The 18,919-nt window shown below is 39.6% G+C and overlaps 1 protein-coding gene across 4 annotated transcripts; it reads right to left on the reverse strand.

The window, feature by feature from the left end:
* Positions 1–841: 841 nt before the first annotated feature.
* LOC138421231 (tripartite motif-containing protein 5-like) lies at positions 842–17,810 on the reverse strand. Of its 4 annotated transcripts, none has more exons than XM_069555229.1 (8): positions 17,614–17,810; positions 9,615–10,221; positions 8,980–9,075; positions 7,801–8,031; positions 4,426–4,448; positions 3,118–3,218; positions 2,779–2,805; positions 842–2,565 (listed from the first exon to the last, which is right to left on the reverse strand). In XM_069555229.1, the coding sequence occupies exons 2-8, from the start codon at positions 10,035–10,037 to the stop codon at positions 1,937–1,939; spliced, it is 1,530 nt and encodes a 509-aa protein (XP_069411330.1). In that variant the 5' UTR covers positions 10,038–10,221; positions 17,614–17,810; the 3' UTR covers positions 842–1,936. The 4 variants fall into 4 exon arrangements, with proteins under 4 accessions (XP_069411330.1, XP_069411329.1, XP_069411331.1 ...); XM_069555228.1 differs by having other exon boundaries at positions 9,615–10,106; positions 17,614–17,800; XM_069555230.1 differs by lacking the exon at positions 17,614–17,810 and adding an exon at positions 16,349–16,534.
* Between the last annotated feature and the right edge of the window lie 1,109 nt (positions 17,811–18,919).

Consider the following 18,919-nt stretch of genomic DNA (forward strand, 5'->3'; position numbering starts at 1 on the left):
TTATGGCAGAAAGTGAAGAGGAACTCAAAAGCCTCTTGATGGAAGTGAAAGTGGAGAGTCAAAAAGTTGGCTTAAAGCTCAACATTCAGAAAACGAAGATCATGGCATCTGGTCCAATCACTTCATGGCAAATAGATGAGGAAACAGTGGAAACAGTGTCAGACTTTATTTTTCTGGGCTCCAAAATTACTGTAGATGGTGATTGCAGCCATGAAATCAAAAGACACTTACTCCTTGGAAGGAAAGTCATGACCAACCTAGATAGCATATTCATAAGCAGAGACATTGCTTTGCCAACAAAGGTCCGTCTAGTAGGCTATGGTTTTTCCTGTGGTCATGTATGGATGTGAGAGTTGGACTGTGAAGAAAGCTGAGTGCCAAAGAATAGATGCTTTTGAAACTGTGGTGTTGGAGAAGACTCTTTAGAGTCCCTTGGACTGCAAGGAGATCCAACCAGTCCATTCTAAAGGAGATCAGTCCTGGGTGTTCTTTGAAAGGAATGATGCTAAAGCTGAAACTCCAATACTTTGGTCACCTCATGCAAAGAGTTGACTCATTGGAAAAGGGTCTGGTGCTGGGAAGGATTGGGGCAGGAGAAGTGGACGACAGTGGATGAGATGGCTGGATGGCATCACTGACTCGATGGACGTGATTTTGAGTGAACTCCTGGAGTTGGTGATTGACAGGGAGGCCTGACCTGCTGTGATTTATGGGGTCGCAAAGAGTCGGACACAACATAGTGACTGAACTGAACTGAACTGCAGATTGAGAAAAAAAAATTGCAATTCTTCAATCAATTTATTTTGTTTCTTAAAACAAAGAAATAATGTTGCAAATAAAGTAACATGTTCTGAAAATATTTTATTTCAATACAGTGAGGAGGAATCAAAAAGGAATAGACATTTGTACTGGGCTACCCCTATGAGCTAGAAATTATAGAAGTTATTGCAAATGTTGTATTGTTTAATTGTCACAATATTAATCAGGTGATTTTTTAACTGAGAAACTGAACTCCATAGAATTTCATTTACTTGATAAGAGCTATTATGTAGAAACATAAGAATTATAATAAAATTCTGTGATCACACAAATATACAGTTACACAATTCTCCATGGCAGGGAGGGGTAGAATAGTCTTGACAGCAGCACAAAGGTATCTAGGATCTGAAAAATGAGACTTCAGTGAAAAGAACCGTTGTATTCCTGAAGGAACAAATCTGTTTAATGAAACACTGGTATAGGTCATATTGTTTAGTAATTAACAGATAAAATATTTATTATTGAGACAGTTATATGCTTTACACTTAGTTGCATTTATTTTTTCATAATCTTATGTATGGTACAATTTTATATTAAGATTATTTTAAGAAAATAAACATCACTTAAACATGCTATTCAAGTTTACACTTCTAATATGTAGAGACAGGGCTTGAACTTAGACACTCTGAACACAAAACTATGATTGTTAGTACATGTCATTTATGATATTTTTCCCTCAATTTCTTAATGAATATTGGCATCATGGATAAACTGAGACACAGCTCAGCACTCACTCTTTAGTGAAGGACTCCTATATTAGGTCGAATATACAAACATTTTTGAAAAGCTTTCTTTCATTTTCTCAGTCAGGGGCAGAGTAAATGAGACTGTAAAATTTGGCAAAGGTGTTACATCATACTGCTCTTTCTTTATGGGGCATCCATCATTTTAGCATGGAGTAAGGAAAATTAATTAAGATTTTCTAACACATACATGATATTGGGGAAAATAGGACACAAGGGAAATTGTTCACCCTCCTAATGAATGAAGGATGTTCAAATGGAAAAAAAGAGAGGCAGCAAGGAAAACCGGTAAGAATGTTGCAGAGAAGCACAGGTGTGTTAGATGCACCTACAGTAAGGGGCACTATAGAGGAGTGGTGTGAGTGTAAGAAGACTCAACAGCTTGGTGAGCACACAGTCATGGGGGCATCACAGTTCATAGGATTGAAATATGGAACTATTTTCTGAGGAAAGTAACATGAAGAGAATTTATAAATGGGAAACCCATGGTTGGTGACATTGAGAAATAAGACAGAGCAAGCCTCATAGTCTAGGAAAACCCCAACACGATGGGGAGAAACACCCAGGGAGAGGGTTGAAATCTCAAGATCTAAGAAGGCATTATACACAGAATCCTGTTTTAACCCTATGACCCAATAGCCATTTGTAGGTTGATATCTTGAATAAACATTTTTACCATTTCCACAATTTCCATTTTTAGGTTTATATAATGAGTAAACATTTTGACAATTTCCATTTCCATAATTTCCAAGTTCTAATGGTAACTTCATGATATTTTTACAGTTTTCATCACATATCCCCAGGATCCAGGCACGTTTCTCTGACACGTCTACCTCCCAGTAATGTCTCCCTGATGTGATAACTGGGGAGCCCAGGACACCAAAATCTTCATAATTATCCTTCGAATATGCATTACAGTGTTGGTAACTGGATGCATATCTCACTTGTCTCTGACGCGGAGAAATGACATTTGCATTCTTGGGAGAATTCAGGGTCACCTGAACTGTTGAAAAATATAGGCTTGGGTTAGGATAAGGATGTAGTTTTCATGTGACATTTTGAAAGGGATCTTTAGAATGACTTGACTGGAAAAGTAATATGTTTGTGTCTGTTAGGAGGGAAAACATGGCTTAAAACATGAGACCTACTAGAAAATGAAAAATTCTAAAAGATGATGAGAACAGGGTGGCTTGATTATACGGTGATGTCTCCTTACCCCAGTAGCGTTGCATATCTGTCAGCTCTGAAATGATAAAAAAAAAATCCACAATATTAAATATAAGCAATAAAAAATAATGAAAAAATAAATATAAGCAATAGAATCAGCCCTGAAATCTATTTTCTTCCAGATGAGGGGAATGGCTATGATGAGGTAGTGAAATGCTGAACAACAGGATGAACCAAGCCCCCGTCATCGCCCATAAATACGACCACGTCACTAGCACAGAGTGTCTGGGCTTTGCTGTCTCCATCCACACATAGAAATTGGAGCCTCCTACCCATTTTCCCTCCCTCAAAGAAGCCCTCCTGCACCCACTTGGGTAGCATTCCTCACCAGTAAACACGCGCAGTATCTCTCTCAGATCAGGAGCTCGAAACACTCTCCTCTGTTCCTTGGGGAAAGTTTTTGGCTCTTTCAGAGCCACGGTTTTACTCCTAGGGAAGACAAAGTTGGTGCTCACAAATGTGATTTGTTTCCCCTCTAACCCACTGGCTTGCTACATGTTCACCCTGTTTATGGGCTTGAATTGTCTTTCCTGGAGGCCTTGGGAAAGAAGAGAGTGGATGCTTGATCTCGGCACAAGAGAGAACGTGTTCATGTCTACCTTCCCAGCTACCCTGTGTGTGACTTGGATGGTCTTAAAATGTCAGAAGGGGAGTTTCTTCCTTCTATAATGAAATCATTAACCCACGGCACTCCACCTCCTAGGGATCATATGAAATTATATGAAGCAATGGATTTAACAGAACAAAACGTTGGTATCTAAAAAGAATAATTTGTGGAACATTCCCTGCACAGATATGTTTTTCTAGGAAGGAGTCAGAAAGTGATGTTGCTGAATCTGGCTCCTGGGTATTTGAGACATACCAGGTATGAGAACACTCTCTAGAGGCCCAAGATCTTCAAAGACTGCTATCCAATAGAGAGGCTCTCAGAATACCCTGAGATTTCATAATCAGTAGGAATAATTACAAACCCTTGGAGAAAAAGACATTATGAATAATGAACAAAGTAGTCTGACTTTCCTGTGTTTGCAAAGATCTTGATGCTGCCATGTAGCTTCAGACACAATGATGTTACCTTTCTGTTCTGGATTCTAAAGTCTGTGACCAAGATTGATCAACAGTTGCTCCAGGGCCAAAACATCCCTTGAGATTCAAATCTGTTTTTGGAAACCTAAGCTGGAAAACATACAAGGACTTTGTCTCTTCTGGGAGCAGAAATTAAAATATAAAGGAGTTGTCTCCAATTCTAGGTGTTTGGCAGGAAAACAAGACTCAATCTTCACATGACAAGTCAAGCACCTATTAAATATGGGAACCTGAGTTGCATATTGACACACAGTGTGAATTAAATTTATGAAGTCATGGGGATCTGATACTGTAATGCCTTGTCCTTAATACTGGTACTGACCCAAACTCTGCAACTTCCCACAATCAATATTCTTTAATATAGAATCTAGTCCATTATCAATGTTTATAAAACAATCTAACTCTGATGTATGAACAGAAATTTAAAATAAGACTATCCTCCATTTTTCTGCCTTGAGCATTGTTTTATCTTAATTGGTTATCAGATAACTGTAAGGGATTTATTTTCTTTTCACAGCATAAATAACTATCTCTGGTTTCCCACACATACCTTTTCAGGATAACATTCACATCCTAGTGAGAAAAGAGAAAACATGAGTCAAAAAGTAGTAAGTCTCCCCACTTCCCAAGCTTATTCACATCCCCATCAGCCATCGATCGTGGGAATAAAAATGGTCTCAATGTGAGAGCCAAAAAGTAGAGACAAGAGTGAAGCCAGTCATTCCAGAAGACACATGCAATGTTGTCAGATTTCCAAAAAGGTAAAAGGCTTTGACCCTTGTAGAAGCATGAGGGAGACTTCCAGTATCTGGAGATGAGACATATTTATGGGAAAAACAAAAAGCTTGTAAGTTTCATGACCCATGAGATGATCTGAATAATTCACAGTTCTTCCATTTATTCAACAAAAGTGCACAGTGATGTATTATTATTTGCCAAGCATTCAACCAGGCTTTGGAGAATCAAAGATGAATTCATAATCCTAATATTCTTCAAGCTACGTATACTGCACTTGCTGAGAGTACAAGCAAACAAATGTATGATTGTAGGTGGTTTTTTCATCTCTCTCATCTCATTTTATACACTCTAAGTGATCTACACTCTCTTAAATCCAGCATACACACAAGTACAGTTGATTTCTAATGCCTTAGTTTTACTCAGCTTTGTCTCTTAAATGCTTGTTAATATATTCGGTTAAACATAAGCCACAGGAATCAGTAACTTAGGATGCCTAATATGTAACTTACTATTCATCAACCAGATTGTCTCCTCTCTTGTACCCCATTTGTATAATGTTACCAATATGCATTCAGTCACCGTCCAGAAACTAGAGCATTTGTCTGCACTGCAGTCTATACTGAGTCTGCTTAGTCCGTGGCTTAACAGCTTTTTGCCATGTAATCTTCTTAATCATCACATATATTATTAGTTTTTTAGTTAGAATAGATATGCAACATTTTATCTGATCTCTTTTTCATGAAGCTTTATTTCCTTCATGTCAAAAAAAATTAGAGCAACCAGTGGTTTTTGATAAAAATTCTCTGTGTTAAAGCTCTTGTGTGTTTATCACAAAAATTAAGTAAAATTAGAATATGTAGACAGAAAATAAATGATGGTGGGGGGGAGTCAATTGCAAATTCATTCAAAGTCTAATTCTTAAGCTCAAACCTTGTCATCAGAGGCTGGCTTGTGTCTTTCGCCAGTTCTATTAATTCCGCCTCTACTGACTCTATTCTCAGTTTAAAGAGGAGATGAATCTCCTGATATAGACTCCAGAAGAGAACTTTCCCTTCCAGCGTAACCAAAAGTTCAGAAGCCTGCAGTGATTAGTTTACATAGAATCAGGTGTCTATAGTAAAATCATCATTGTGTTGTTGCTGGAAAGAAGTGAAGCAATGTTACAGGAAGGTTCTGTATTTACTGAAAATGAGTTAGTTTTAGTCGGAAGTAGATCATGGTAGGATAGGAAACACTGTATAATCACTAGAGCAACCACGGGGGGCGGGGAATTTTTTTTTTTTACTACAGTTAGAAAATAGGAAAGCTTCAAATTTTCTACCAGGAATATTTGTTTAATGCAAAAGAAGCTAGTTAAGAAGAAAGAGAAGAATGAAAACTACAGTAGCCAAATAGAAAGCAAATAGTGAAGTTTAAATACAGCTATATCAGTATTTGTATTAAAGCTATCATCTTAATATCCCAATTAAAATGTTAGAGATGGTTGGATGGGATAACAAGGAAGAATTAGTTATTGTCATTTGTAAGAGATGTATTTTAGATGTAAAGATACAAATAGGCAAAAGTAAAAAGAGAAAAACTATGGATCATGCAAGCTCTAATGATTTCAAGTTTTTTTATTATTATTAGAAAAAATTGTCTTTAAAAGAATAAAAATTATGAACAAATGAGAGGATAATTTTATAATGATAAAATGTTTCATACCTCAAAAAGATAAACTAATTATACATGTGCATACACCTAACAATAGAGCTTTAAAACTCACCAAGCAAATTTAAAAGGAAAAATGCAGAATTGAACAATAGCAGTTGCAGATTTCAACTCACTCTCAATAAGGAGAGAAGAGTTTATATGGAAGCCACCCAGTTATAGAAGACATGGACAATACATTCTACCAACTTGACATCTGTAGACCATTTCACCCAATGAATGGAGAATATACAATCTTTTCATATGTACATTTTTCCTGACATATGATATCTGAGGCCATAAACAATTATCAGTGAATTTAAAAGTTTAAAGGAATAAAATATATATTCTCTGATTACAATTGAATTAAATTTGAAATCTACAAAAGTAAAATTCAACACTCACCAAGTATTCCTAATTAACAACACACCTTCAAATATCTACATTTTAACAAAAAGAAATTGCATAGGAAATAGGAAAATAAGTTTATCTGAATAAAAACAAACACTAAATCAAAATAAATGGAAAAAAACTACGACACTGCTGCTTTTCTTATTAAGATGCTCTGAAATCAGTGATCTACTAGGAAAGAAAAGTTATTAAAAAACAGTGCACACACACATGCACACATCACACATGCACATGCAAAAGGGTACAAACACACAACGAAAACAATAAAGGTGAGAGCAGAAATAAATGTGTAAGAAAATTTACAAAATACACAAAATCAATGAAACAATACTTTTAGAAAAAAATAATATAATTGACTAAAGTAACTAAAAGGAGTAGGGGAAAAATGAAAGAGCAAAATCTGGAATACAAAAAGGGACTTTGCTCTGAGTACTGTAGACATTAAAGGTACAATAAGCAATTGTTATAAATAACTTTACGTTTACACACCAGACAACTTAGGATAGACAACTTCCTACAAAAATATACAACAAAGGACTAACTGGTTACAAAAATCTAAATAATCTTAATACAAGTATAAAAGAAAGAAAAAATATGTATATTTTAAACTTTTCCAATAGGAAAAACCCAGAGTGAAATGGCGATGCTGGTAAATTATATTGAGTATTTAAAGATAAATAACAGTTCTTCATAAACTGTCTTCAAAAACAGAAAAAGGTAGAGAATCTCAACATATTGAGGAAAAAAATACGTCTTGGAATCTGAAGTGACTTTGTGATAATCTGAATCATGAAAAGGTACTTGATAAATGTTCAGCACTGGGCCACAGAAAACAAGGGCTTATGGAAAATCACTGAGCACAATAATCTTCTCTAGACAGTGAAGTGTTTGCAATGAGCTTGATGACAATAAAAATAGAACTTCCCTTGTTATTCCTACATTGAATTTAGTTATTCTTACAACCTCTGAAATAGATGCAGAGAAGGTATATTGCAGGGTCAAAGCAGCCTCCGCGAGGGCATCAGAAGGATCACAGGAACATATTTCTCTCCTGCCTCAGATGCTGGGGTTCCTTTCCGGGTCTTACCTGCAGCAGCTCCATTGTTGATCCCTGCAAATGGCGCTCCACATCTGAGATGTGACTGCTCACCAACAGCTTCTCTTGGACCAGATCATTCTCAGATTCTGCCAGGTTTTTCAGAATAACTCCCAACTCATCCTGCAGTTTTCTCAGTTCCTTCGCCTCCTCACTGTCCAGGATTTGTCTTAGTTTTGTAAACTCTCCCTGGACACTTTGCATCTCATTTTCTATTTGAGTCTTAGGGAAGGAGAAAAAGACAGAGAGGGTACTTGGACCAGTGGCCTGGGACTGGGAGCCAGAACAATAACTATTCTGCTTGGGAAGTTCCCACAAGGAGCGAAAGCCTCTCAGTCATGACTGACTCTTTGCAACCTCATGGACTGTATAGTCCATGGAATTCTCTAGGCCAGAATACTGGAGTTGATAGCTTTCCCCTTCTCCAGGGGATCTTCCCAACCTAGGGATTGAACTCAGGTCTCCCGCATTGCAGGTGGATTCTTTACCAGCTGAGCTATAAGGGAAACCCAGGAATACTGGAGTTGGTAGCCTATCCCTTCTCCAGGGGACCTTCCCAACCCAGGAACTGAACTGGGGTCTCTTGCATTGCAGGCGGTTTCTTCATCAATTGAACTATCAGGGAAGCCCACAAGGAAGTAAAATAGAAAGAGGAAAGCAATATTTGGGGTAGCTGACTTTGTGTATAGTTTTTTCCTCTACACCATATTTCAAAATAATGGCCCCAAGTCTGCACTGTTGAGGACAACTCAGAGCCAAATGGGATCTCTGGGTGTGGGCAGCCTTCACACATCTGTCCAGGATGCTCATGCCTCCCTCCATTACTCCTGACCCCCTCCCACCACCCTCTCCCAAAAAGTTGAACACTGAGGACAGAACCATGAGCCACTGTCAGATATCTCCCTGAGAAGATAAGGGATAAGAATGGAATATAAACTTCCCTAGCCATCCTCATCAGAGAGACTCTCTCTATAGACACTCCCCCTCCAGTATTTGTTTATTTGTGATATGGTCACTTTTTAATACTACACCGATTACGGGAAGGCTGAAGAAAAGGATGAGCCAAATGACTGAACTGTCATGGTACAAAGAAAAAGGCAGCTCCCTGTGACCAACCCAAGGTTCTGCATGGATACCTGTCTAACTTCCTCACAAAGCATCTCCTCATACCTTCCAAGTAGACATCTCTTCTCTGACTTTAATTTCCAACTCCTCAGCTTCCTGTTTTTTCCCGTTCAGCCTCTGCAGACATGATTGGAGCATTTTCTGTGAGAAAAGAATCACACCATTGTCAAGATAGGGGCTTTCTCAGCATCTCTATAGTGGATAAATAAGGCTGATTTTCATAGAGAATAGACTTTACAAAAAATCAAAAGTGACTAGAATCTATGACTTGAAAGAAAACCTTGATGTTGAATGTGTTCTTTGAGACTCAGAAGACTGGTTCTCTTTGTTCTGGAAGAAACTTGATTCTGTAAAGAAGAAATACTTACACCTCAACCCACCCAGTGTCCTAGTTACCGATCATGTTCAAAAGAGTAATGAGAGCCTCTCTCGGCCCCAGATGTCCACGCACTAGCACAAGGTCCATGAATGTCTACTTCTGCCTAAGAGTCCATGTGTTTGCTTATACTTGGGTGGAATGCACAGAAATTTTCTTCACATGTCAGAAGGTAGGCATACGAAGAAAAGAGATCACAGGCCTCAAGTCCCTAGTAGCCAGGTAATTAAAGCCCAATGCAATGTAGAGATTTCCCTCAAGTACCATCTCCTGCTCTGTTTTTTTCTGTATTCTGGTCTCTTACCTGGTACTGTGGTGCAATCTCCTCCATGAGGAATGTGTTGTGACCTCGGTGCTCCTGAGATCGCTCGCACAGCCAACAAATGACCTTCCCATCCTGCTCACAGAAGAGCTGGAGCTTCTCTCCATGGTGAGCACAGAGATTTCTCTCTTGCTCCACCTCTGGGCTCACCTTAACCTCTCGGAGCCTCTGCACTATATTGGCCACATGCCTGTTAGGCTGCAGGTTCCCAGGCTCAAAACTAACTCTGCAGACAGGGCAGCTTTTCTGCCCCTCTTGGCCAACTGTGGATTCCTCGTTGTTTGCAGTGATACAGGCTTGACAGAAGGTGTGGCCACAGTCAAGGCTCAGGGGTTCCGTCAGAAGCTCCAGGCAAATGGGGCAGGTCACTTCCTCTTGTATGTTCATCAGGATTCCTGAAGCCATGGCAGTGGCTCACGTGCTCCTCACTGTCTTGATTTCTGACAGTTCTCTCGTTCACGGATCCTTGAATGACTGGAAAGGTTACAAGTGTAGAGGAAGACAAGTAGAAGCAAAATGACACTTCTACTTTAAAATCAAGGATGACCCAAGAACAAACTATTGAAATCAAGGATGACCCAAGAACAAACTATTGAAGGAGAAAAAATAAAGAAATAAAAGGATAAAAATTAAAAAGAGCCTCTTGACCTGGTAAAATGATTCTTTTTATAATAATTCTAAACATTTTATTTCCAGTTCATGTCACATGACAAATTTCATCTATCCTTATCTATGCGTTGATTGCTATTTTTCTTTACCAAAACAAAAACTAGTGAGCTTTTCTTACTGAGATCTGTGAGTGACCCACCATCTATCCTGCTTTTTCTCCTCCATGCTAAAAGCACATCCTCAATGTAAAAAGCCCTAAACCACTGAAGTATTTGGGCTTTTAAACCTGCTCTTTTCTCCTCATGGTGTATCAGTATTACTCACTCTTTTTTTTTTTAATTGAAATATAGTTGATCTAGAATGTTGTGTTAGTATTAAGTGTACAGCAAAATGATTTTATTTATATGTATATATATATATATATATATATATATATATGCTAAGTTACTTTAGTTGTGTCCAACTCTGTGTGACCCCATAAACAGCAGCCCACCAGGCTCCTCCGTCCCTGGGATATACCAGGCAAGAACACTGGAGTGGGTTGCCATTTCTTTCTCCAATGCATGAAAGTGAAAAGTGAAAGTGAAGTCGCTCAGTCGTGTCTGACTCTTCGCGACCCCATGGACTGCAGCCTGCCAGCCTCTCCATCCATGCGATTTGCCAGGCAAGAGTACTGGAGTGGGGTGCCATCGCATTCTCTGATATATATATATTCTGTGCTGTGCTATGCTTAGTTGCTCAGTTGTGTCCGATTCTGCGACCACATGGACTGTAGCCTGCTAGGCTCCTCTGTCCATGGGGATTCTCCAAGCAAGCATACTGGAGTGGGTTGCCATGACCTCCTCCAGAGAATCTTCCCAACCCAGGAATTGAACCTGGGTCTCCTATATTGCAGGTGGATTCTTTACCACCTGAACTACCAGGGAAGCCTATATATAAATAGGCTTCTGTGTTCAGTCACTGGGTTGGGAAGATCCTCTGGAGGAGGGCATGGCAACCCATGCCATTATTCTTGTCTGGAGAATCCCATAGACAGAGAAAGTTGGAGGGCTATAGTGCAAAGGTTCTCAAAGAGTCAGACACAACTCAAATGACTAAGCGTGCACACACATACATGTGCATGTCTCTGTGTGTGTATGTGTGTGTAGGGCTTTCCAGGTGGTACAGTGGTAAAGAATCTGCCTGCCAGTGCAGGAGATATGGGTTTGATCTCTGGGTCAGGAACATTTCTGGGGTAGGAAATGGCAGCCCACTCCAGCATTCTTGCCTAGAAAATTCCATGGTCAGAGGATCCTGACAGGAGAGTCCATGGAGTCTGAAAGAATCGGACACAACTGAGAGACTGGGCATGCATCCATATGTATATGTGTATGTATATATATATACACACACACACACACAGATATATATATATGCAGATATATGTATATATATTCTGTCTCATATTCTTTTCCCATTAAAATTTATTACAAGACGTTGAGTATACTTACCTGTGCTATATAGAAAACCCTTGTTTACCCATTTTAAGTATAGTAGATTGTATACGTTAATACCAAACTCCTAATTTGTTTCCATTACCCATTCCCTTTGGTAACCATAAGTTTGTTTACTAGGTCTATGAGTTTAATTCTGTTTTGTAAATTTATTTATTTGTATCTTTTTTTTAAGATTCCAAATATAGGTGATATCACAATATTTCTCTTTCTCTTTCTGTCTTACTTCACTGGATATAATAATCTCTAGGTCCATCCATGTTGCTGCAAATGACAGTATTTCATCCTTTTTATGACTAGTATTCCATTGTATGTATTCTTTATTTATCTGTTGATGGACATGTAGGTTGCTTCCATGGCTTGGCTATTGTAAATAGTACAGCAGTGAGTACTGGGGTGGTGCATGCATCTTTCTGAATTAGAATTTAATCTCGATATATGTCTAGGAGTGGGATTATAGGATTATACAGTAACTCTATTTTATTTGTTTTAAAATCCTCCATAATTTTTTCCATAGTGGCTGCAAAACTTTACACTCCCACCAAGAGTCTAGAAGGATTCCTTTTCCTCTACACCCTCCCCAACATTTATTATTGGTAGCCTTTTAAATGATAGCCATTCTGACTGGGGTACGACTCTCTCATACCTCAGTACACTGTCTCTTTACATGTTCTTTTATCACATAGACCCTTCTGATGACTTATTATACTATAACTCTTACCACATGTGTTGAATATTTACAATGATTTCCCTTATTATCATGCCATAATATATGAGAATAGTTTTGTGTAGATAGTAAAAAAAATTCCTTTATCAGATGTGAATATAAAGATAGTGACCTACAGAAATCATATATCATCAATACACAGAATGGGAATTCAGAGTCCTCCTTGACAGGTCTCTTAACCCACTGAGTTAGTCAAAGACAAACAGAGGTGACTTCATGGCCCCAATTAAATCAAGGCACTGAGGATGTAGAAGTAAGGAGACCTAGCCCAGCTAAGAGGTCTTGGGTAGTCTCAAGTGTGTAAATATTGATTTCATTTTGGTCCAGAAATGTGCCAACCAAGGACATTGATAGGAGATTAATAACATGAAAGTATGAGGATGGTGAGGTGTGAGATGGTGCAAATAGATTCATAGGATCACATGAGTCAGATACATAAAAGAATAGAAACACAGATGAAATTAATGTTGCTTTTGAGAAAAAAATCTCAAAATATTAGGCAAGATCATTCAACTAATTATTATTGCCAAAAAAATTGTGTATTGTCAATTGGACTAATATCCACACATAGAAAGTGGAAATAGAGTGTTTAAACTAAAATGAATGGGCTTACTAGTCACTTGGAAAGTAATAGCAAATTAAAATTCAGTTATATATATATATATATATATATGCATCCCAGGCTTCCCTAGTGTCTCAGATGGTTAAGAGTCTATGATCAATGCAGGAGACCCAGTTTCAATCCCTGGGCCAGGAAGATCCCCTGGAGAATAGAATGGCAGCCCACTCCAGTATTCTTGCCTGAAGAATTCCATGGTCAGAGAAGCTAGGCAGGTTACAGTCCATGGGGATGAAAGAGTCAAACACAACTGAGCAACTAACACTTGCATATATATATAAAGAGATAGAGAAAACACGACTAGAGAGACATATGTGTTGTTCAGAAATCAAAGACTGGTGGGAAAGATGGAATTATCCAAAACTTCCAACTTAAAACCACAAGGATTGAACTGAAAACTGAAGATGAAGGAGACATTAAAAGAGAAAGAGAAAAAGTGCGTATTAGGTGAAGGAAATGATCTGTTTCTGGAAGACATACCATCCTGTATGAGCTTTAAAAGGCCACTGTGGCTGTACACAGAAGACTGCTAGTCTTGTATTATAAGAGGCTACAGTGACATTAAATATGACACTTCCCAAATTATGTAACATTTGGGGACCCATTTGTGAGAGTCAGGAGAAGTTATTAATGTTTTCCCATCAGAGAAGAGTAAGGGCATGACCAGCTGTGCCTTGGGGTGTGAGATGTTGAATGGACCCAGTGTGGAATTGGGAAGATCAGGTCGGATGCAGGCTCAGCTGCTCAGGGGAGAGATGGTGATAGCTTGAGGGACAAGATCATGAAGGAAATTCTGGGCAGCAGGTGAGAGTGAGAGATGAGAGGAGGTAAAAGGACAGAACTGGGAGCTGAATTAGATATTTGGGAAGAAGGGTTAATATCAGTCCTGAACATTTTCCTCCTGTAAAGATCATATTGCCCTTTTTTATTCCTAAGGTTTTTTGTTGTTGTTGCTGTTTTTGTTGCTTGTGCTTTGTGTTTCTGGGAAACCTACTGAATTACAACAAAGTGGAAAGTCAGCAGCCTTTCATGACCACATTGTTGACAGCAAGACTAGCCTGATGTATGAAATGCATCTGGGCTAGAAAGACTTTGCATGGAATTTAAATGATGATTGATGAACATACATCTCATTTTTCACAACGGAATTGTGAGTCTTCTGTCAAATATGTCTGTTTTAGGTCCCTAGAAGTTGTGCTCATGGTCATTTACAATGGGTTCAGATCTTTACAGAACTAAACTTATCTCACCTGTGGTGGGTTCACATACATCCATCTAGTACGGTTCCTTACAAAGCTGAGATGACAGGGATAATGTCCCTCCTGTAAGGAACATCTCTGAGAGCTCAACTAAAGCAGCTGTGCCCAAAGCTATGTCTCCCATCCTGTAACTCCCAGCTAAGCTTAGCCCACCTGGCAGTTTATATCTCATGAGGCTGTATGGGTAGGATTGGTGATTCAGATTGGAAACCACTGCTTGTGGTCAGTCGGTGGGGGTATCGCAGAGGGGCAGCCCAGTGATGCTCATTCCTCAGCCTGGACTCACTGTGGCCCTGTGGCCATAGTCTAACCTCAGAGGGTCTATCAGAGGTTCCAGGCAAAGGGGACTATGAAGCAACAAACAAGAAAGGGAAGCTCTCAAATGATATTCCTGTCTTAATGGTTGCCAAAGTTTGATGACAAAAGAAAGCTCTCCAGTGTGAGACAGCTAATGAGTCTCTGTTCACTCTGAACAAGGGGATGAAAGCTATACAGCCTGCACAGAGTTAAATTGAGACTTACTGAAACTCTCCAGCTGTGCCATGTTCATCCTACATGACGGATCCTGATGAAGATGAGGCTGAATCAAAAAGTCTACAAACCATAAATGCTGGACAGGGTGTAAAAGGGAACCCTCTTACATGGTTGGTGGCAATGCAAGCTAGCATAACCACTATGGAGAACAGTGTGGAGATTCCTTAAAAAACTGGAAATAGAACTGCCATACCACCCAGCAATCCCACCGCTGGGCATACACACCATGGAAGCCAGAATTGAAAGAAACACATGTACCCCAGTGTTCATTGCAGCACTGTTTACAATAGCTAGGACATGGAAGCAACCTAGAAGTCCATTGGCAAACGAATGGAAAAGGAAGTTGTGATATAATTAATACAATTAATTAATGGAATATTACTCAGGTATAAAAAAGAATGCATTTCAGTCGGTTCTAATGAGGTGGAGGAAACTGGAGCCTAATATACAGAGTGAAGTAAGTCAGAAAGAGAAACACCAATACAGTATATTAACACATGTATATGGAATTTAGAAAGACAGTAACGACTCTATATATAAGACAGACATCCCTCTGGGGTGGGGAGGCAGGTGGGAGGGGGGTTCAAAAGTGGGGTGGACACATGCATCCGTGGCCAATTTATATTGATGTATGGCAAAATCCACCACAAAATTGTAATGTAATTAGCCTCCAATGATTATATATATAGAAAAAAAAAATGAGGCTGAAAGTGAACCAGAAATATAATCCACCTAATGTTACAGATACTGAAAATATTCACTTTGCCCCTGGCTGCAAAGATCAAGTACCCCAGATCACTCTCTGATGAATAAAATCAGACGTCAACATGATTCAAATCTATGACTAAAACTATTATTCAAGTCTGGTGAGGGGCCTCCAGTTATATTTCAATGCATTCAAGATCCAACCAATGCTCAGCTGCATCAAAACCTATCGAGAAAGGAGGATCAGAACATGCATTCAGACATGGGGAGGCAGATTTAGTTTCTCTGCAGAGATAAGAGCTAACGTCAAAGCAGTGATCACCACAGACACAGAAGAAACTAGTGCTCACATATGATGTATGATACCCCACCACTACCTAAACAGTGACCCAATGTCTCCCTGGTAAGGAGGACAGATGTGGGAACATAAGTCACCTCTGCCTGATAAAAACTTCAGGTGATTGCACCTTGCAGGTTGGTCATCTGACATTTGAGCTCAGGAGAATACAAACTCACAGTATCTCAGAGGTACCAACTACAGATCAACAAAAAAGGACATAAAACTACAATAATGTGAGAGAGCCACAAATTCCTGATGTTAGATGGGAAACCATCATTTTTGATAATCAAATTGGAAAGTGAAATTGTGCTTTGTTTTATGTGCCAGGCAGTTTTCTATTATTATATAGTATAAACTACTTACAACACTTGCAAAATAAAACCTGAAGCAGTAAAGTAACAAATCTATTTGAAAATCAGGTAGTAATTACCATGACAGTTTCACTGGGAATTCAGAAGCTGTTTCTAACATCTTCTGTGGCTGAGAGGGCGACAAGGAATGTGTAGCAGGAGCGATAACATCCAAATAAGATTTGGTCAACAGAGAAGAGGTCATGCTGAGAAAAAATATTTGACTTCTGTTTCTGTGCCTTGAGTACAGTGGGTACAGCTGTACGCTTATAAGAAAGAGGAAGGTAGATAAACACGTGGTTCCTCTAACTTATCTTCCCTCATAAGTCTCATGATGTAGTATAAGAATACTTCTCTAACGTCTTTTGCTATCCTTAGTAACAATCAAGTAACAAGTCTTTAAAACTTAAACTTAGATGTCACTGTTACTAGACATTAGATGCTTCCAGATGGCACTTCTGGAAGTTTTTCCCATGTGCTCTCCTTGCCCCAATCTCTCAGCTGAGCTGCTTATGGGTGGCACATCCCACTGAAGAAGCATGAACAGGTTAGGGAATGTAAGGAAGTGCAGCATTTCCCTGTGTCTGGACAAGAGAATTCATGAGAGGCTGCAGAGCCTGCCAGATGTCACAGCATCTGATTCCTGAACACAGGAAAACCTCGGGAATGAGAAATGATCTATACAGCCGTCCAGAAATACTCTATTTCTACACTGATAGAAATGAAAATATCAGGACTGGAAGACCCTTCAGCCTTTGACCTGTTATTGAGGAAAGGGACTGTCTAACTCTGAAAGACCAAAGATTCTCACTGTTCTCAGTATGTTTGATTCTTACTTACAGAATTCAAAGTCTCTGTGGGCAGATTCAGCCTACAGAAATAAACAGTCCCTCCAAGGAACAAAAAAGCCTTTCTTTTCTTCCAATCACCTTTCTCTTAAGACTTTTTCTCTCCGAGACTGATCTTCAGCCAGCAGTCTAACCAGGAAGCCTGCAAGCTGAATCTTTCCCCCGTTTAGAACAGCTTCAGTTCAGTTCAGTTCAGTCGCTCAGTCATGTCTGACTCTTTGCAACCCCGTGAATTGCAGCACGCCAGGCCTCCCTGTCCATCACCAACTCCTGGAGTTCACTCAGATTCACGTCCATCGAGTCAGTGATGCCATCCAGCCATCTCATTCTCTGTCGTCCCCCTCTCCTCCTGCCCCCAATCCCTCCCAGCATCAAAGTCTTTTCCAATGAGTCAACTCTTTGCATAAGGTGGCCAAAGTACTGGAGTTTCAGCTTAAGCATCATTCTTTCCAAAGAAATCCCAGGGCTACAGCTTACAGACAACAAATAAAACTCACCTAAGCAGATTCCGTTTTTTTCTTGTGTATCTTTCAAATTCTGCCCTCCACAAACCACTTAGTTATTCTCAGATATGAATGGAGACGTTGTCGTTCCTTGGAGAAGAGTAAACACGTGTCTTGATCAGGATTCACTCGCCTCACCAAGAGCCTGAAGGAAACTGAAAGTTAAATTCTACTGTGTGGAGTTTGGCTCCACCCACTAGAAAGTTAAATTCTAGTGGGTGGAATTTGGAGGAGAGAAACTATAAGGCCAGTAAGAGGCATCCACATAGGGCCTCTGGAAACTAACGAGGCTTTTGTGCCTGTACTTGGTGAGTCAGTGAGTGCTTTTTATTCTTAGCTCTTCTCCGAGAAGCTATTCTCAAGTCTCTTCAAAATAATCAGACCTTTGGAAAACTTAGGCTTCCTAAGCAATGCAATTTCACACACCCACCTTGTCTTGTTTCCTTACTAAAGAGCTGTCAGATGCAGGAGTAAAGTACCCTCTTTATCCCAGTGAAGACCCACACTGAGGACTCCCTTGAGGCAGCAGCACTGGCTTGCTCTTTACTGGCCTGTTCACCATCTGAAGTAGTGAATCTGACCAGTCTGTCCTATTAGGTCATGTTAGAGGAAATGGCTCAACAAATCTGAAATCACTCAGGTGGTCAGTTAGAGAGGTGATCACAGAGTGGTCGTTCACTGATGCTGACATTCAGAAGCTGGATGCTATGTGGCAAAAGGACACTTTTACTAAATAGTTTGAGGAAGAGTAAACTGTAGGAGGGTTATTTGTTGAGCAATGACATCTGCTGCTAAGTCACTTCAGTCATGTCAGACTCTGTGCGACCCCATGGACGGCAGCCTACCAGGCTCCCCTGTCCCTGGGACTCTCCAGGCAAGAACACTGGAGTGGGTTGCCGTTTCCTTCTCCAATGCAGGAAAATGAAAAGTGAAAGTGAAGTTTCTCAGTCATGTCCAACTCTTCCCAACCCCATGGACTGCAGCCCACCAGGCTCCTTCGTCCATGGGATTTTCCAGGCAAGAGTACTACTGTTTAACATATAATCCTTAGGATCTTATATAATGAAGCTGTAAAATTTATTTTGTGTGTTAACACCAACTGGTCATTTGTGTCAGACTGTTTCTAGATGTGTCTGTGTGGGTGTCGTTTCCAGATGATATTAGAATTAGATCTGTGGACTCAGTAAAGTAGTTTGCTTTTTCCAGGGTGGGTGAGCATCATCATTCAATTTGTTGCGGGATCTGGAAAGAACAAACTTGTGGAAGAAGGAAGAATTTGTTCTTCCTGCTCCAGTCTGGC

The sequence above is a fragment of the Ovis canadensis genome, chromosome 15 (genome assembly GCF_042477335.2).
Source record: "Ovis canadensis isolate MfBH-ARS-UI-01 breed Bighorn chromosome 15, ARS-UI_OviCan_v2, whole genome shotgun sequence".
Taxonomy (NCBI): domain Eukaryota; kingdom Metazoa; phylum Chordata; class Mammalia; order Artiodactyla; family Bovidae; genus Ovis; species Ovis canadensis.

Bases quoted from the DNA above. Each gene is read 5' to 3' on its own strand.
- LOC138421231 (XM_069555229.1), bottom strand. From the start codon at position 10,037: ATGGCTTCAGGAATCCTGATGAACATACAAGAGGAAGTGACCTGCCCC. The intron at 9,076-9,614 runs GTAAGAGACCAG...CTTTTCTCACAG, and splicing joins AGATTGCACCACAGTACCAG to AAAATGCTCCAATCATGTCT. The intron at 3,219-4,425 runs GTATGTGTGGGA...TGTCTTCCCTAG, and splicing joins GTGAATGTTATCCTGAAAAG to GAGTAAAACCGTGGCTCTGA.